Here is a 19,135-nt window from a genome sequence, read left to right as displayed (position 1 = left end):
ATATCCACATCGAACAGATGTAAAAGATCGAGCCTTCGTAGATGGCAGCATCTCCCGATCTTTACTTTCTCTGCTGTTCAGTGTCAGTGTTGTCGTCTGCAATCAACCGCAAAATGTGACAACTCGAGTTGGCAGTTAGTATAATTATTCGTGCCTCTCGTGGTAGCTTTTGACTGCGACAATTTTTCAAAGCTAAAGTGAAAATCAACAATGTTGCTCGTTCGTGCAAACACAGTTCTCGCGTTGTATTTTGTAGTGGCGGGAAGCTGTGAAACTGACGCCACGAACAAGGAATCTGTCGACTGTGGTTGCAGCAACAGCAGAACAACCATAAAGGAAGATAATAAAGAAGGAACGCAAAACTATTGTTTAGCGAGTAATTCTGATGATTGTTCGAGAAATATCATCGATCACAATGATCTTCCAAAGAACATGGCCAAGATAGAAGGGGGAAGATTTACGATCGGAACGAACGATCCAGTATTCGTAGCTGATGGCGAAGCGCCGAAACGAGAAATACATCTCGATAGTTTTTATATAGACGAGTTGGAAGTGAGCAACCATGATTTTGCTAGGTTTGTTAATGCAACCGGCTATCGAACAGAAGCTGAAAAGTTTGGAGATTCGTTCGTATTCGCGGGACTATTACAGGAAGAACTTCGGGCAAACGCATCGGCTGCTGTTGCTCGGGCCCCTTGGTGGCTGCAAATAAAAAATGCAACCTGGCAGCATCCGGAAGGCCCTCGTTCCGATATAACGTGTGCGTATATTCGATTCTTTTTCTCTAATTCGTCGTGACTTTTAATTCGAAACGTCAGAAAGTAAAATCGCGAATGATTCAGATAGAATGGATCACCCTGTTGTCCATGTGTCGTGGAACGACGCTGTCGCCTATTGTAAGTGGTTGGGTAAACGATTACCTACCGAAGCTGAATGGGAAGTGGCCTGTCGGGGAGGGCTTTCCGATAGATTGTACCCGTGGGGAAATAAATTAACCCCGAATGGTCAATACAGGTGAACGCGAATAATTTTTGCGTTAAAATAGAAAAAAAATATTTTACTGACTGAGAATTGTATTTTCAGGGCAAACACGTGGCAGGGTGATTTTCCGAGCATTAATTCCAAAGAAGATGGGTACGAGGGTACTTCACCTGTTACAGAATTCCCGCGAAACAAATATGGCTTACGTAATATGGTAGGGAACGTTTGGGAGTGGACTTCAGATTGGTGGAGCGTCCAAGTTACGAATCGTGGAGGATCCAACAATCCCGTGTGTATACATATTTTCCATAGATCTATCAGGATTGTTACTTTACGGAAAAACAATTAATGTAACGTTTATTTTCAGACTGGTCCACCTCATGGTACAGACAAAGTAAAAAAAGGTGGTTCTTATTTGTGTCACGAGAGTTATTGTTTTAGATACAGATGTGCGGCGCGAAGTCAAAATACACCTGATACATCAGCTGGAAATCTTGGTTTCCGATGTGCTGTGTCCGTTTAATTTCATTAATCTGTTTGTTATGATTTTTATCACGAACATTGAAATAAAAAAAAAAAAGAATCATTTTACATATTTATATTATTATAACGCTTTTTACAATTTACGTTTCTGTCTGAAACTGTCTAGACGCCATATTTTTACAAAGCTGCCAATTGCATATGGCGCGAGGTAGGAAAGGGCCGCTAGCGGGAGATTCACGAAACTTCTGTGCGTCTCCCATCGTAGGAGTTTCCAGACTTGTGAATAAGTATTTAGGTTTGATTTGAAACATCGGGCGTCGGCCGTCATCAACAACAACCGAAACAATGTGTGTAAGTGTGACTTTATGTTGACGTTTTTAAGAAAAGCATTTAATTAAATTAGACTAAAGTTTTTCATGTAGTTCCAAGTTATAAGTAAACGGTGAAGAGACATCGTTGGGAAATAGCGTCATTGAAGTAAAGCACGTTAATTTGTGTAACTTAACCATAAAATAAGAGAGATTACCGTGACAATGAATTATGGAAAAAAATCTCCCAGCATGGGTACACCCTCGGTGTATTCCCACGTTACCACGCGTAGCAGTGCGAATTTGAAATCATCACGATCGATGCGTAGTGTCAAAATCACACCTTGGTATCAGAAACCAATTTTAACGCACGCCTATGTGCTTGACATTCAAAGAGGTGCGATGTTTACAGCGATATTTTCACTGGTTGGTATTCAATTGAGCATTTCAGTAAATCGTACTTAAATAAATTAATCGAGGAACTGAATATTTTGTTTCAGTGTTTGGCGGTTTTTACCATTTGTACCTCGATATTTGATCTTTATTGTCTCTCGCAAGCTGCACCAGGTTCGACTCACTACGGTTACTACGTGATATCGTACGAATTCGTTTACGTGGGTAATCGACACGGTAAGAAAAATCGGAAAAAAAATCGTACGCAGAAAATATTATAAGTACAGAACTGAAATTCACCACTTTGTTTCAGTTCGTAATGCCCTGGTTGTCTTTTCTTTGTTCTCCATGCTTGCCGCAGTGGCGGTATTTGCAACCTCGTTGATGCTAATCACTGCCTTAAGGAAGGAATACGAAAAGAAAACGGTGCCATGGTTGTACTGTTTTGCAGCTTTCACTGTCTTCAGATTATTTTCTTTCGTATTTTCTAGCGTGGTAAACGATATGATATTTGCTTATAACATTGCTATGTGTCTGTTGTGGATAATATTCATTTGTATTTCCATTTATGGATGGTTAATTGTATATTCTTTATACTTGGAATTGTCTGACCTAACGAGATTAGAAGATTTGGCGCATTTAAGGGTAAGTCACGACGGATGTTTGAAAAGGGAAAAGGATTCCGTTTCCATCGTTCTCTCTGTTTCATTTCAGATCGGCACTATGCAGTCGTTGAACGCATCTACTACTCACTCTATCGCCGGTTCTCGTCCAACGACCCCGCATAGCGCGGTGTCGACGATGCCTGCCAATTAAATACAAACATGACGATACCTTTTGTGCTTGGTCGTGTTTAACGCGAGAATTGGAAAGCGATTCAGGTAAATCGCATCCCGCTTTAGAATATATGAAACACGACGAGACGGTCCGCAGACGAGCCGTTATCAAGATCCTGCCTTGGCTCCAGTGCCTTCTATCCGTAAGTCTAACCTTTCATCTCTTTTCCATCCGTCCGTCCATTTACTTGAAAATCCGTCCAATATTTTAGTGACGAAAAATCGTTGATAAATGTTTTTATACGTAGAATTTTATATCGTTATACGAACGTAGCATTAAGCTATATGTAGCTAAAATTACAAAAAATAAAATGCTATGTCTCTAGGAAGGAGGAGATTAATTATACGATTATTCAAGTAACTGATTTTTATTAATAATATAAAATTGCGTGGAACTTACATAGGACGGCTTTTTAATTAATTCGTGAAAAGAACGGAAAGAGGGTATGTTTCTTCTCAATTGGGGGGTTGTTCGGAATAGGAATTGGCGGATGGTCGATTCAAAATTCTGTCAAACAGATCCACTAATACATGAAAAGCAGCGTACAAATAGTAGATCATTCTTCCCAAGATCGTTAAAAGGAATATACCGATCGCAATAGCTAAGTTTGAGAGTATTCCGAAAGTAGCTGTTAATACGTACAAAGCGATCGCGAGACACATTTTACGTTCATTTCCGTTAGATGGTTATCCGCTGACCATTGTCCATTCGTTGTTCTTCGACAAACAAACGAAAAACGTAAACGAGATATCGAAAATATAACGCTGATTTGCGAGGTGCAACAGCTACGCGAAATTTGAAATTGCACACGATGCTTCGTCGAAGGAATGCGCTTGAAACGAAGAGAACGCGACGTGCATATTTCATTGACGTTAATAGAAATTTCGCGATTGTTGTGTATCGTACAGGAAATGAGAACGAATATATTAATGATCTTGATCGTTATCTTACGAGCAGGAAAAACGCGTCACGCGATACAAGTATCGGGAACCTGAAACAGTCGATTAGCAGCAGTAACGCGAATAGCGATAAACGCGTCGTAAAGTATGTACGCGGTATAATAAGAAAACCAAATGACGAAGAGGAAGACAGTGTACTTGAGAAGATAATGGAGAACGGTGAATCTGAAAAATGAAAACGTAACGAGTTAATATCATTCAGGATGCGATATGTATCGCTTCGTTTGTAGATGATTCGACTGGGTTACCTGGCCATTCGCAGTTTCGCGCGATCTATCGTGCTCGGATCGTCTTTGAAAATGTGTATCCTCAGTCCGCGCACGCATTTGTACATGAAATCATCCCAGTCAAATTTGCTCATCGAAAACGTAAACAGAGCTTGATCGGTCGGACAAAGGCTATCCCAAAGATTCTTGGTATTGTCATAAGAGAAGTTCCATTCGTGTGTACCAAAGTAGCTGGTAACAGCGCAGAATTTGTGCAGTTTTTTGTACATTTTTAGAATTCTGTGAGAAAGAAACACAGAGTATGTTATTACTTGCGGCAAAGTTGACCACGTAGCGAAAGAGGAATTAAAAATCACCTAGGTCTTTTGCCAGTAATGATTCTCGCAGTATCAACGAGCGTGGCGGGTAGCAAGTGGAGGAGCACGATCAAGACGAAGTACGCGTAAGTACTCTTAGCGGGGGTGAATGTGTAGCACCAGACGCTACGAACACTTGGGACTTGCCTTCCATGTTTCACAGCAAGATTCATGTATCGACCCCAGGTGATGCCGGTGGTACCCCACGAAGAATGGTAGTTATAGATAGGAGGATCACTTCCGGTGCTACTGTAACGCTTCGTCGCAACTGCCCAAGCGATAACGATAAGAGCATTGACGGTGTAATCGGCTGGGATCAATTCAGCGACGCAGTTCTTATCCATGTTCATGGTCCTCATGAGGCCGATACCAGCCGCTGCGAGACCTCCGGTGGGTCCGTACACGTTATCCACCCAACCCTCTATCGGCTCTTTGTACGTCGAGAGCACTGATTACAGGAAGCGGAAGAGAAGAAAGATGGATAATAAACAATTGATATCGTTTACCTAAAAATATTAGGATATTACCTATGGCGGGACGAAATATTCCAACAGGCAAATCCTTTCCGTATCGGCGCACCAATTGTTCCGCAATGCACTTTGTATAAACGTACGTATTCGGAAAGGTACCTAGCAGCGTTTTCGTCAGACGATTCAGTTCCTGCTCCGTCAAATTCACGGCCAACTCCATCGTGTCTTCAGCTGGTCAAACACCGATACCCAATATTTTTCGGATCTTCGCGAAGAAAGAAATACAGAAGAATAGTATACTTACCGGATATAGGAGCGGGGTAAAATTTCTCAGCGACATTCTTGCGATTGCAATTGCTGTAGGCGGTCGATACGTGTATCACGACCTTAAAATCAAGCGGTTAAAAACGACGGAGAGAGAGAGAGGGCGGTATGGAATTTACCTGTAAGGCCGGCATTCGTTTGCACAGGTCCATCAGTTCCTTCGTCCCGGTCACATTCACCGCGATCGCCTTTTTTAATTTTTCATCGAATCGCACAGTGGCCGCTACGTTGAACACCACCGAGATCTCCCGCGTTAACAAATCCACGTCTTCCGATGACAAACCAAGTCCGGGCAACGCACAGTCGCCGGAAACAACCCGGAACTTCTGACGAAACTTCGGTACCTTCTCTCTGAGACGATCGAATACCTTTTTCACGACGCATACGTATAACCGGAGAAAGTGAAATTAGTCGGTGCCTTTGACAACGCAATCTGGGCTAATCGAATACTTACGGCTTCGTCGAATATTCTTTCGAAACGTTCACGCGCCGATTCATTCTTTTTCGAGCGTGCCAACGCGTAAACGCGCTTGATCCCCGTGCACGTTCGAAGCAGTTTCTCGATCAACAGTTTTCCCAGGAATCCGGTCCCTCCTGCGCGCACATATCATTTTTTCGTTTTATTGCGTATCGCATCGTCGCGGAAATTTTTACCTGTCACCAACACGCTCTGACCAGCGTAAAACGTTTCAACCAGCGACGCGTTCTCCTCGATCATTTCTCGAACCCTTTTCACCCCCGGTTGCGTTAGTTCTCTCTGTGGCTGCCGTTTCTCGATCGGCCTCTTCTTCTACGCAAACTTCCGTACGATCCAGATGACTTTTGGGACGGTGGCGCGCGTTGCAAGAGAAAACGCGCAGTACTAAATGCAACGACGTTCCTTGCAATTTTTTTTTCTGACCTTCGAAACGGTTCAAGAGAGAGGAGGAAGAGAAAAGAGACAATACGTTGCCTATTCGAGAGCAACCGGTAGTGGGGATTTATGCCCAAAAGCAAGTGCATAGGAAGAAGAAATGAAGACAATTTGATTTCTGTAAAAAAAAAAAAAACAAAGAAGAAAAGTTCTCTTTATTACAAACGGAAATGTAAAATACAACAAATGTACACGTATAAAAGACAGTCGAAATACGGGCGCTGTTTGCACAAGTAAAATGGTCGTCTTATAAGAACGTTCGTAAAAGAAAGAAAGATAAAAGAATAGAGAAATGGAAGGAAGCGCATTTGTTCTCTTGTCTAGTTCGATGATGGTCGAGAAATAGATGAGAATAGAAGGAACAACGGGATGCAGCAATTAGTATGGCTCCCTTGGTTTTCTTCTTTCCCCTTTCGTTCTTCCGAGCTGTTCAGACTGTTGAGCCACAGAAAGCTTAATCGCGCTTTCGATCAAAGATACCAGCACCGATGGACGAGATGAGCGACGCTCGAATTCGTCGGAGCTAACAACGTTCTAACGACGTCGATTTGCTGGATTAGCTACGTAGATTTCCATACGTAACCCCGGAACATATGAAACGCGGCTAGCCAACATATCCGTAGAACACCGTAGGCGACGATTAATTTCAACGCCTGATGAATCCAGTACAATCTGGAAAGTAATAAAAAATGGTAAAGAAACGGTTAATCGATATTCGCGCGCTAGGGAGACTTACCTCTGCCATTTAACTAGCGCCTGCGGAAGTGTGTCCAGGGGGTCCTTTATCAGATAAATGCGAATCCCCTTCACGTACGTTTGGAAGTAACGATCCCAATTAACATTTTTGATGTCGCAGGCAAAGTGTTCCTTGTAATCTTCAGGAGTCATTTTGTTCAGTAGCGCTTTAAAATTGTCGTTGGAAAACTTCCATTCCTTCGTCGCGAAATATTTCAGCACGTCCATGAACTTGTGTATCTTTTTGTAGATCTTCAGCATTCTTTGAAAAGAGAAAGGATTAGCGATACGGATTAGTGGACTCGTGAACATGTTGACGATGATATTAAGAAAGAGGAAGATGAGAAGTAGAAGGGAATTACCTCGGTTGTTTTCCTAAACAAAGCGTGACGGTATCGATCAAGAGCGCCGGTAGTAGATGTAAAAAGTAGACGTAGAAGAAGTGCACCAATTTGTACTTGGTGTTTCGAAAGCTGTAGTACCATATCGCTTTTTCGGTAGGAAATTGGAGACCATATTTTTCGGACATACATTTCAACTGCTCGTACGTTATAGGATTGTCCGTCGAGACGTAATGGTAAACCGGTATATTATTCTCCTTCTTTTGGTCCGTGTTGGTAGCGGTAGCGGTGGCTCTGTAAGTTCAGGCAAAGATCAAGAGAAACGTGACGAAAAACGCAAAGACAATAGATAAAAGTTTAATTTCTCTTACTCTCGACGTTTCGCAACGTCCCAGGCGCAGGCGATCAAAGCGTTCACTGTCAGATCACCGGGTACCACGTTGGCTTGTATCGATCCGTCGCAATGAATCGATCGCAGGACTCCGCTACCTGCACCAGCCACGACACCGGTCGGTCCGTACAAGTTGTCGATCCACCCACGTAGAGGTTCTCGATACGTCGATACCACTGAAAGTATCCGATTTTCCAATTATCCCCTCTTCTTTTAATCAACTCTACGCAGATCACATACCGATCGCAGGACGGAATATTCCAACTGGCATATCGCCGGCCTCTTTTTCGATGATGCTTTCGGCTATTGCTTTAGTGAAGGTGTAGGTGTTTGGCCAGTTACCTAGTAGTCTGTGAATAAAAAATCATGATTAATGGCGAGGGATAGAGACATTTGGTATCGGCATTTTGCCTTCGCTCACCGCGGAGTGATTTCGTCGATCAGTTTCTCGTCTAAACAGTCCACCAGAGTCATCAACTTGTTCGCTTCCATGGGCGGGTCGTACACTCTCTCCTCGATGTAATCGTGCGGGCAGTTTGCGTACGCCGTCGACACGTGCACGAACGACTGACAATGAGAAAATGAAGGAGGGTTCGAGATTGTCGGACGATTCGTGCAATTCGTACACGGGGAGATTGCTCACCTTCAAGCAGGTCACCTCCTTGCAGAGATCTATCGTGTCTCTGGGGCTGCGGACGTTGATCGGTACGGCCAATTTCATTTTCTCGTCGAATCTGACCGTCGCCGCGACGTGAAAAACGATCGACACTTGTCGCGTTATCGTCGATCTGTCCGTGGGGGAAAGGCCGAGACCCGGTTCACAGCAGTCCCCGGCAATCGCGACGATCTGATGCCGAAATTTCGGAACCTTCTCCTTCACTTTGTCGAAGAGCTATGCAAACATGGATTATCAGGCTCGATCGCGTAATTCAACGAAAGCCGGAAAAAGGAAAATCAACGGTGCAAGCGGAAAAGAAAGAAGAGAAAGGAGAGAATTTGATCGCGAAATTGCTAGATAGGTCGAGGGAAAGCGAACGTTAGAAATCATCGGCTGTCAAGCATTTCAAGGAAACGGTAACAAGTACATACATATCTATTTGCGCATCGAGGAACCGGAAGACAAATAGAGAAAAAGAGAAAGGAGAAAGATTATACCGGATCGTCGAAAATTTCTTCGACGCGTTGATGCATGTCCTTTCCCTTCTTCGGGCGTATCAACAAATAGATACACGAGATTCCGGGGCATTCTCGAAGAAGCTTCTCTATCAGCAACTTGCCCATGAACCCCGTGCCACCGGTCACGAAGATGCTTTGCCCGTTGTAGAAGCTCTGGATCGGGCTGAGTTTCGGCTCCTCCAAGATCGACTCGTAAAGATTCTCCCGTGGCAGACGTTCGGTCACGTTCTCGTGGGGGTTGAAACCGTTTTCCAGTACCGCCGTTTCCTGGCCACACGGCTCCGACAAAACTTCCACCATCGCGTCGATGTTTCGCCGTTCGCCGTTGTTCGCTTGCCGCTTCCCGCCTATCGTTTCCGTGACAATGCTCGACAACTGAAGCAGAGAATAAAATGATATCGCGGCTCGTTTAATTGGGTACGAGTAATTTGAAAAGCGCTACTCGTTGCGTGCTGTCGCGATAGCTAGCCGAAGAGAAACCGCGTACCGTCATGGAGTGAAAGTTGATCGTGAACTTGGTCGCTGTCTTTCCCGTGTTCCGAATCGAAAGACGAACAGACAGATGTAGGAACCAACGGATGGACACTCGTTTTATAACCACGGACCGAGTGAAACGCTTACCACTATTATTACTATTTTTATCGCTCTACGACAGGGAAACCGTTTCTCTCTCGTTTTTCCTAAGATTGCGAGTAAACAAACGGCTGGTTATACTGCTCGGCTGGTTGAAATTAGAAGAAAAAGTATGAATAGACCGAGGCACGTAAGTAGTTATACGAAAGCGCGTTTTCTCTCGATCACGGTCGATCTCGGTCCGAGGATGTGGGCCCCTTGCTCCTCCTCCTTTATATTCTTTCTGTTCTATTGGCTGTGACTGGTTCCTAGCCAAGGTGCCGAATGTAGGAAACGCTTGTTCCGTAAACCGCCTGCAGCCTGGATCAAAGTTCGGGACTACGTCATCGATTGCTTTTAACTCTTCGTCTCGTCCGTAAGCGATCTCACGTTTCTTAACGCGACCTAATTTCCTCGAAAGTTTTTCCACCACGAATCTCGAGTCCCGATCGTTGTTCATGCACGCATCAGCGATTTTAGAAGCGTCGCGCCGTGCCGTGCCGTGCCGCGCCGTGCCATACTGTGCGGCACGCTGCTCGCAACGTGACGCGTAAAGATAAAGCATCCACGCTAGAATCTCGGCCGTTTCACCGAAAGAAAACGAAAAAAGAAATCTATGAAAGCGATAACGTAGAAAGTTAGAGCGAAGTAACGGTACGGATGCTGCGCGAGATACGCTTAACAGGTAACGGGATCTTCCGTTAAATATTCCTGTTCGAAGGTAAGAATGTCCCATCACGGGCCGCTAAACGCCTCGACTTACGTCCGCTCATACCTCTACCAAGTGGTCGTATTTCACTCGAATCGTCCAAATGATTTTCCAGACTTGACGCGATTCTTTGTCGTGCTCGACATGAATTTTAACGCGACGAAGAAAGTCGCGTTTCGATTCTTGCCATTGGTTTTTACGTTACCATTGTGGAAAAATTTATTAAGCGAATTTGTATAACACTTATTCGCCAATCGTCGATCGTCCTAATACGTTACCGATCTTCTACCTTGAAAATCGTGGTCGCACACCCTCTGCGACCCTCTGCACCCCACGCGTAATGAGTTTGAACGATTCACAGTTTCACTGACTGACCATGTCCGATCGGTAAATCGGTGAACACCTACTATCCCGTATCACTTAATATATCTGAAATGAACGTTAGGTATACCTTGGAAACTTTCTCTTGACGCGAATCTACCGATCCTGCTGTTATGCCACCTCGAGTCTTTTGCAAGCGATACACCTCGGAATTGTCACCTGTGCCGTTGTTGCTCATGCTTTTTCTTTTCTTCTCCTTCTACTCTGCTTCGTCCCCTGGCCCCTTCGCACCGCCTTTTGACTCTGATTCCCCTCTCTTGACCATTCGATCGCACTCGACCCCCAGTCAACCACCTCTTTTTTTCGTAACGTTCTTTCGTTCCTCGTTCCTATTGTCGTAATCGTTATCGTCCTCGTCATCGTCCTCGTCATCGTTAAGTTTTCCTCCCGGTTTGCCTCTCCCCATTTTGGTACTTTTTATTATCTCGCACCGAATTCTTATACTCGCATAATCGCTCATTGATCATTGTAATCCAACTTCGTAATCCGGGAAATTCACCGGGAACAAAAATCGGAGGATCAGGGGAAAAAGGAAGAGTGCATTCGACAGGAGGGGAAAGGGATATAAGAATAGAAACAGAAATCGAAAAAGAAAGGAAAAAAGAGAAAGATTGCGAGAGAGATAGGTGAAAACATCGAAGACGTTTCAAGGCAGCGCTTCGACGCGAGTTTCGCGCGCGTTTCCTTTGCGGAATCTGTCGGAAGAACACTGCTCCGCAATCACGGTTCGCGGCACGAATTTCGGGCCGTTTATCAGCGTTCGAGCACAATTTCTGCGGGTATCGCAAAAAAAAATCGTACCTTCGGAATTCAGAGTTACGCGAACCGATCGGATCGGCCGATATTCTGCCAACGTTGACCGAAACGGTCGCCGCTGAAAATTGTACTTACGTTGCGATACCAGCATTGAATTTTACGAATTCTTTTTATCCACTCCTCGTCATTTTTTCTCGCGTCAAATTGGATTTCATTAACTGTACCTTGTTTCTTTTTTCATCTCGCAGCATTATTTCTTCTTAATGATAACGATTAATTAACAATTAAGTAATTAAAGGATAAAGCAATGAGGGTCGTTTATAATAATATATTCATTCCTCTAGCACCGCGTCAAGTTTTTATGAAAAAGTTACCGTGATAATTGTTTTAACATAATTATCGAAAAAATAGGCAATTAGGTACATGTGACGTACCACTTCCAGTTCGAGTTTCTCGGACTGATTACTTTTTCTCCGATGTAGCTTATCTCCACTCGGTTATCCTGCATCGCGTTTTTCTTAACATCCTGTCTACTCCACATCTAATTATTGAATATAAAATCTTTGCATAGGATAATAATTATGTACATTCTGTACTCTATACTGTGTATTTATTATTAATATATAGTATAGTATATTTACATAATATGCGTATAACCTACTTTCTTGAGGACAAAAGTGGTACCCAAGAAGGCGAAAGTATAGGAACGAAATGTGTAGACAAAACTTAAAGGCCGAGTGATATCTGTGATGGCAAGGAACGCGAACAGGAGGACAAAAATCAGCGGAGTCGCTGGAGGAGAGAAAAGAAAAGCGACTAGTGTAAGGAAGAGATAAAGAAAGGGCGACGTATCATGAATCTCATTATTCCCGCTAAAGTCTGATCAAACACGGTTTATAACGAATCCCATTTCGCAACGGACAAACAGATTAACACAATTAACGTAATATATATATATTTGTTAGCGCACGAACGTGCTAATTTGAATATACCTAGCTGCGAAAAGAATGCCGCTGTCTTTCATGGTTACAGAGTTCTTCTTATGGAACGAATAGTCACGTTCGAAACAGTGTGTTTATGCGCACAAACACAATAATGACACTGGCTCTTCCTTGAACGCTGGAGGCAACCTTTTTACCACAAGATACGTCAATTTATATACGTACATTGTAATTCGTACTAATAAAAAAGAAATTATAAAACACAGAACGTTAAATTGCATGATTTAACTCTAACGAGAAATATTAGTGTGCACGTTGAAATGTAGTCTTTCGAAAATTAAGAGATATGCAAATATTCGAAATAGATGTAAATTTTTGATCCCTTTAAGGACGGCTATTTCGAACGAGTCTCACCGCGGATAACGCGAATGAAAATAGGAAATAAAGTGGGGAATAGAAAGTAAGAAAAAAAAATAAGGAACATAGTAATTACGATAATTTAGTGAAAACTTATACACGTATGCGCATAAATTTAATGCTCCACTGTTACTATTTATCTCGTTCGTTATTCTTCTTCCTAGAATAAGGCGTAAATAAGCTAGGCTTGGTTTCGAAACGATCGAGTAGACTTGTATTTATTGAACAGGCCTGTTCTTAAACGGATGGCCGTCGTGTAGTTACGATTTACATACGTTTTAAGTAGAAAAAACGATCCTTTGTAGAAAAGATTTGCAAGGGCACTTTAAGCAAGGCACAGAGACATTCGTTATATAAGATCGTTCTTATAGCTTTAAGATTTCAAATGTAGTCGTCTTTCGTGATTAATACGCGTGCGAATATGTGTTGGCTCTACACTTGTACCGACGCGTCCGTGTACGTGTTTATGCATACGCGTACGTAGGTGCGAACCTGTTTGCGCGTGGACGAGCGCGAGGACCATAGATAAACGGATGGGTTGGGAAGATAATCGTACGCGCGCATATACGATGAAAGAGACAACGTTGGGCGCAGAGCGAAGGGGGTGGGAAAGTGACGAAGATACGAGTTGTGGGAGCGAAGAGGAAGGAACGATACGAAATAAACAAGACGGAAGAAGATGGCAAAGGAAGATGGAAGAAGTATGCGTGTGTTTGTACATCGACATACGTATCACAGGCGGAACAAATAAAATGTCAGCTCGAAGTCGATATTTGCCGAGCGTTTCGTAGAAGACGAGAAAAAAAGAAGAAGAAGAAGAAAAAAAAAAAAAAGGAATCGAAAAGTTTGTCAATGACGACAGACGTGACATTTAAAAGCTTCGTCGAGCGTTGGATCGGACAGACGCGATTATAATTTTGTCCGCTGGTCATCCTAGAATCGTTGTACGGTCTTGAAATTGTCACGCTAATACATAGCGGGACGATCGCAGATAATAATCGTCCACGATTGTATTCGTCGCTCGTTCCGACCACTGCGAACTTTCATTCAGAGCGTAAGAGTATTCCGAGTACCAGTCGCGATGAAATACGTTCTCCAGTTGTTGTCTCAGGTTGTCCATTGTTTGATCGCCGATACTTTCGAATACCGTGCCAACACCTGACGAAACATCGAACATCTTTAATTTCCTATAACTCTCGCGAAGAAGAATGATAAATCAGTATAAGAATAATTGCCTGCGGTATTTATAAAATAATCGCCGGACCAGTTGCTCGTTCCTATGTACGCGATTGTCTCGGTTACCATGTACTTGTTGTGGTTCACCCTGGAGAACGGTATCTTATCGAAATCTGGATTCGTAGGAACGATGAATCTCCTCTGAAAAATATGCTCGGTAAGAAAATGACCATGCATGTTTATGATATCGATACTTGTGTATGTGTGTACACGTTTAGATCACCGACCACTTCGATTTTCACTCCCGCGTAACTATCCGTCAGATCCTCCAGCGATTTCAGGAATGCGATCTCCGATTTTCTTGAATGCTTCCACGAAGAGATCAACAGCCGTACCTGTACTTTGCGTTCGACAGCCGCCGTTCTAAGAGCGTCGTCTATAATCGGCCAGTACCTGAATTACGCAACACCGATAACGGCTGTAAGTATTTGAAGGAGAAAACCCGTTTACGCCAGTGGACTCCTACCTGATTTTAGGAGTTAATATGGTCAGAGGGAAATAGTCCATCACCGCGATGTAAATGAATTTCTCTGCTTTCTCGATGGAATAGAGAATAGCATCGATGTCGTCGGTTCTACCTTTTGGCGAAAAAGGCGGAGGTGAACTCTGAAACGTGGATTTAGAGATCGTTTTTTCTTTTTAATTGTGTTTTGACACAAAAATTTAATCACTTACCGAGATAAATGTTTTATACTTGTTATCCATGAAGGTGAATTTCATCGGATTCTTTAGATTGATCTTTGTACTCAAGGAATCTGGCCATGCCGGCGGCACTTTGCCCTCTTGGCCGACCATCCAATACACCTGCAATATTGTTACCAACAATATCTATTAATTCGATTGCCATTTCGCGAAATCTACGTCGTCTGTCGATCGGACTTACGTCAAAGATCTTTGCGTAATCGTTAGCCAGACAGCTGCAATTTAAAACGAGCAAACCGAGCTCTTTCACCTGGGTGAGCGATCGCCAATCCATATTCGCGGAACCAACGTACACGTGGGTTCTGTCGATCAGCCATAATTTTGTGTGAAGCACCCCTCCTCCGAGTAAAGCCGCAAAGTTTAAACTTCTCACCTGTAAAAGCGATACTGTTCGTACCATAGTTATTTATTTTTCTTTACAACGTAAAAGCGTTACCTTAGCATTAGCCTTTTTCGCCAATAGTTCTGTATCGACATTTGGACTGACTCGCGAGGGTTGATTTTGCGCTATAGTCAATTCGATATTCCGATCTCTACCCGCTCGAAGAAGCGAGGCAAAAATCTCTTCGCCCTGAAACGATCGAACGCGTGACAAGTCAATTCGTTCCGCGAGATTTTTTCCCCTCTTACTAATTACCTGTTTCGCGCTGTCGTCGGGATACACGTCTTCCCTTCTCAGAGTCCAATAGAACGAGGCTATCTCTATCCTCTCTTGCGCCATCGAGATCAGCCTCAACCACGAGTCGTAAGTGTTTTCGACGGTGAAAAAATTGCCGTTGCTATAATTCATACCAATCGGTAAACTTTCCACCAGCGATAAATTGCATCCGTTCATACAGCTCGAGTCGAAGTCGAAACTGGTGTTGTTTAACGTGTACTTGTCCGCGGCGTGATCCAACAACGGTAATAAAACGACCAGCACTATCAAGATCAGTATTACCGTAATCGGGATGCAACTCGGTTTGCACCATCCTTGCGCACCTCCCCATCTGTTTCCCCAACAAACACACCGAACGACAGAATTATAAAATTCTTGAAAGATCTTTTTAACTGATCGACACTAACTTGCCACTCGTCAATGGATCGTCCACGTCGTGCCTCAACATAAAACCAGACTGATCCCATAGTTCGAAATCGTCGTCCGCGACGTTATTGTTAACGTTCGTTGCACCGACGCCGACGCCGACGCCGATGCCGACGCTTCCGCCACCGGCACTGCCACCGTGACCGCAGTTCGACGGATTCAATTCCAATCGCGCGTTCTCCGAGACTGTCTGCAACCAGATTAGATGAACGCCTTTTAAGGATAAGAGACGGTAAAATGTGAAATTTCATATGTAATCATACATACGGATAATTTGTGTTTAACCAGAGGCGTTCTGTTCTTACGATGAGGCAATAGAACGACAACATCCTGGTCTTTGCCCCGCTCCTTTGCGTATTTCGTGTACGATTTCACGGAGGAGCCTGGTGCTCTGCTCGCGGAACAAGTCGCCAGACCTATCGAGTCCCCGTCTTTGCCGGAACATTTTGAGTATGCGATATTCTTTACGTTGTTGCTTCCTCCGTACGAAACGTTGTGCGTATTGTTCACCTTTCGAATCAAATACCGCACGATTAGTCAGAATAATGCGAGCCTATGAAGCAACTCTTTTCTTGATCAATTTGAAATCAACGAAAGAAGGAAAGGAAAAAATAATTGTTGATTTAACCTGACCGGGTAAAGAGTTGACACGCGTGATGATTATGAAAAAACTTACTTGTACCAATATATGGCAAGCTTGAGAGGCTATTTGAAAAAGACCGTCTTGTAAATTTCGTCCAGTGTGCTCGCCACTTTCCGACCGTGTACTTCCTTTCCAAGCGAAAAAAGACATTTCGTTGTCTTACTTTACTAAAATTTGAATACAACTCTGTAATACATGTTACATATTATCTGTAGATATAGTAAAAATTAATGTACCGCGATACTGGCGCAATGTTTTTGCTCCTTGATTATTTGCTGCGACCTCTTTTTCAAACAGTTTTTTAACCAGAATCGATTCGAAGCGATCCAGACGAATGGTTGAACGAATTACTTTGAAAAACGTATAAACCGTCTCTCCGAGCATGAATACGAACCGCATGATTACTAAACGTATACATATAGGTGCACGTATAATAACTGCAGCGTCGTCGTTTTGAACGCGACGGTATCGGGTGGAAAACATTGCACGACGAGAGATAGAAGAATTTCGTGATTGTATTTCGATTGATAGAGGACGCAGCGAATGCGAGGTAAACGCGTCAAAGGAAGATATCAAGAAGAAAAGATTAGCAAAAACGTACCGTGACGAAGAAAATGTTCAACAACATTTGTACACGTGTGGCGTTCTCTTCGTGTTCCGTCCGTCGACCTATCTATCTATCTACCTACCAACCTACCAACCTATCAACCTACCAACCTACCTACCTACCTACCTACCTACCGACGTATTTTGCGAGGCAACCAGCAACGATCGAAAAGTCGCGTTTCTTTCCCGACGGACCTGCGCTCAACAGCTTTTCGTGACCTACATGCATCTTAACTTTTCAAATGCTCTTCATTCTTTCTCTCCTTTTCCATATATCTTTTATTTATTTTATTTAGAAATTTATTACGATCCGGTTCGACTGAATCACTTAGCGATGTAAATGTCAGTGAATCGCTTCTTTCATCTTTTCCTTGTTTTTTCGAAAAAAAGCAGGAATAGGAAAAAGAAGTGGAATTATTAATTAATTTTTAAGCGATGCTTAAAGCGATTACATGTTTTGTTCAGATCGTTCGGTCGTCAAATGCTAAACATTTCATTTTCTTGTCTGAAATGTAAAATATTTGTGACCAAGGTCGGTTAAAATCGAAGATGATACTATAAAGTATTTGCTATTCGGAGGTTTGCTATCGCGTAATTAACGTTCTCATTGTAAATTGAAAGATTTTTCGAGGAGCAGTACGAAATAAGACTTGCAATATTATTCCTTGGTTGTTATTTGAACAAACTCTTTAAACAGAAAATTATTTAAATCATTGATCGATCGTAGAGTCGTTTAGAATATCTAATGGCATGCTGGTTTCTGTGGTAGGAAATGATTGATGAGAATAACGAACGGAAGTGTCAAAACGTTATCGGATCAACGCAGAGGTCAACTGTCATAATGCGGAAGACTATTAATATGTCCAGGAGAAAGAACATCTTACCTATATAGCATTCTTCTATCGCATAGAATCAATTTATTTCTTACTATTAGATTATATACATGCGCCGTACGGTTGTCTGTTCAATTTCATACCTCTTCGCGCATTCGTTCGTCAATTCGATTCGATTCGATTCGATTCGAGTCGGATTTTCGACCAACGAATCGAGATTCTTTTATTCAAAGATCGACAGTAATCGAGCACTGTTATCGAACGCGTCGCTCAGTAAGATATCGATTGATCACTGTCTTCAAGAGTTACAATTAATCGACTAGATCTACGATCCACGATAGTGTAATATAGTAGGCGCATGCGCGCGTGTATCACATATGCGAACAGGTAGATCATACGAGCACAGAACATTTGAAATGCACAACAAACAAGCACAACAAAATTAAGCTTCGTTCAGTAGAGATCGTCGATTTAAGCAAGGTATAAATCATTTTTCAAGATATAAAGTAACGTGGATAATGAATAATTGCGCAATGCAGAAAGTATTGTACTTGACTGATAAACCATGAACGAATCGCTTAGAGAAACTATTAGCACGCTAGAAAGTGTAATGGCGATCCGTTTTCTTGAGCAAGACAAGCAGCAAATCGTTCGAGCAAAGAAAAGGAACGGTTTAAAATACGAATCGAATGTATTAAATGTTCAACCACCACTGTACGTTCGATTGTATTTTTATTCTTTATTTTTATTTTTTCTTATACTTAAAACTTCTTTTCTCTTCCTAATATAATACTGTAATACGTACGGATAACCACGCGACTTTCTTGCCGTAAAATTAACTGAACGCTTTCTCATGGTTCGTAGCCCTCTATTAGCCCTGTTTGGAACGCATCGTATCGAATCGAATCGAAGAGAATCGAGAAAAGCCGAGTCGAACCGACCGAACGTAATCCCTATTTAAATAACCACTTGGCGCCGGTTGCTCGTTTTCGCGCGTTTTGCGTTGGCAACACTGGCATCGAACAAAGTTCCTAGTTGTTTCGTCCAGTTTGATAATCAATTTTCAGTTGTTATTTTAGTTATTTTTAGATTCATGCGCGAAAGATTGAACAGCAAATGATTTTTTCCTTCTTTTTCGAATTTTATTTAACAATTTCTGCGTCGTCTAGTAATGTTCGTTCGGTATAGTAGCAGCGTTGTTACTATAACCGACATTTCCCTATTTGTTTCGTCGATTTAACCGAAGAAGAAGAAGAAGCATGGAAAAGAGATGTGAGAAAAGGAAGGATACCGCCTTGAACGTGGAATGGAAAAGAGAAAG

General features: G+C 42.7%; 5 protein-coding genes across 12 annotated transcripts; 2 read left to right on the top strand and 3 right to left on the bottom strand.

Annotated features, from left to right (window-relative positions):
- Positions 1-68: 68 nt before the first annotated feature.
- On the top strand, positions 69-1,761 carry LOC117600784 (formylglycine-generating enzyme). 2 transcript variants are annotated; one of them, XM_076692846.1, is made up of 5 exons: positions 69-760; positions 843-1,014; positions 1,084-1,270; positions 1,349-1,494; positions 1,631-1,761. In XM_076692846.1, exons 1-5 carry the CDS (start codon positions 211-213, stop codon positions 1,674-1,676), a joined length of 1,101 nt encoding a protein of 366 aa, XP_076548961.1. In that variant the 5' UTR covers positions 69-210; the 3' UTR covers positions 1,677-1,761. The 2 variants fall into 2 exon arrangements, with proteins under 2 accessions (XP_076548961.1, XP_034172565.1); XM_034316674.2 differs by lacking the exon at positions 1,631-1,761 and having other exon boundaries at positions 1,349-1,572.
- pasi2 (Protein) lies at positions 1,670-13,554 on the top strand. 4 transcript variants are annotated; one of them, XM_034316677.2, is made up of 5 exons: positions 1,670-1,815; positions 1,887-2,198; positions 2,273-2,402; positions 2,479-2,810; positions 2,880-13,554. In XM_034316677.2, exons 2-5 carry the CDS (start codon positions 1,998-2,000, stop codon positions 2,979-2,981), a joined length of 765 nt encoding a protein of 254 aa, XP_034172568.1. In that variant the 5' UTR covers positions 1,670-1,815; positions 1,887-1,997; the 3' UTR covers positions 2,982-13,554. The 4 variants fall into 4 exon arrangements, with proteins under 4 accessions (XP_034172568.1, XP_034172571.1, XP_034172569.1 ...); XM_034316680.2 differs by having other exon boundaries at positions 1,683-1,811; XM_034316678.2 differs by having other exon boundaries at positions 1,705-1,815; positions 1,875-2,198.
- Positions 3,970-6,127, bottom strand: LOC143306137 (fatty acyl-CoA reductase wat-like). Its single transcript, XM_076692841.1, has 8 exons — positions 5,993-6,127; positions 5,793-5,932; positions 5,458-5,706; positions 5,319-5,400; positions 5,072-5,245; positions 4,545-4,992; positions 4,210-4,467; positions 3,970-4,126 (listed from the first exon to the last, which is right to left on the bottom strand). Exons 1-8 carry the CDS (start codon positions 6,054-6,056, stop codon positions 3,970-3,972), a joined length of 1,572 nt encoding a protein of 523 aa, XP_076548956.1. The 5' UTR covers positions 6,057-6,127.
- On the bottom strand, positions 6,390-10,790 carry LOC117600688 (fatty acyl-CoA reductase wat-like). 2 transcript variants are annotated; one of them, XM_076692837.1, is made up of 9 exons: positions 10,667-10,790; positions 8,874-9,269; positions 8,362-8,610; positions 8,140-8,285; positions 7,959-8,068; positions 7,699-7,894; positions 7,349-7,621; positions 6,988-7,248; positions 6,390-6,923 (listed from the first exon to the last, which is right to left on the bottom strand). In XM_076692837.1, the coding sequence occupies exons 1-9, from the start codon at positions 10,772-10,774 to the stop codon at positions 6,812-6,814; spliced, it is 1,851 nt and encodes a 616-aa protein (XP_076548952.1). In that variant the 5' UTR covers positions 10,775-10,790; the 3' UTR covers positions 6,390-6,811. The 2 variants fall into 2 exon arrangements, with proteins under 2 accessions (XP_076548952.1, XP_076548953.1); XM_076692838.1 differs by lacking the exon at positions 10,667-10,790 and adding an exon at positions 9,382-9,512.
- LOC117600775 (5'-3' exonuclease PLD3) lies at positions 13,527-18,712 on the bottom strand. 3 transcript variants are annotated; one of them, XM_076692836.1, is made up of 12 exons: positions 18,620-18,712; positions 16,409-16,542; positions 16,000-16,242; positions 15,714-15,922; positions 15,286-15,637; positions 15,085-15,219; positions 14,830-15,021; positions 14,622-14,750; positions 14,413-14,552; positions 14,174-14,339; positions 13,946-14,087; positions 13,527-13,868 (listed from the first exon to the last, which is right to left on the bottom strand). In XM_076692836.1, exons 2-12 carry the CDS (start codon positions 16,523-16,525, stop codon positions 13,672-13,674), a joined length of 2,022 nt encoding a protein of 673 aa, XP_076548951.1. In that variant the 5' UTR covers positions 16,526-16,542; positions 18,620-18,712; the 3' UTR covers positions 13,527-13,671. The 3 variants fall into 3 exon arrangements, with proteins under 3 accessions (XP_076548951.1, XP_034172549.2, XP_076548950.1); XM_034316658.2 differs by lacking the exon at positions 18,620-18,712 and adding an exon at positions 16,977-18,613; XM_076692835.1 differs by lacking the exon at positions 18,620-18,712 and adding an exon at positions 16,612-16,779.
- Positions 18,713-19,135: the final 423 nt, after the last annotated feature.

This window comes from Osmia lignaria, chromosome 16 (genome assembly GCF_051020975.1).
Source record: "Osmia lignaria lignaria isolate PbOS001 chromosome 16, iyOsmLign1, whole genome shotgun sequence".
Lineage (NCBI taxonomy): Eukaryota > Metazoa > Arthropoda > Insecta > Hymenoptera > Megachilidae > Osmia > Osmia lignaria.
This window is presented reverse-complemented; position numbering and strand designations above follow the sequence as displayed.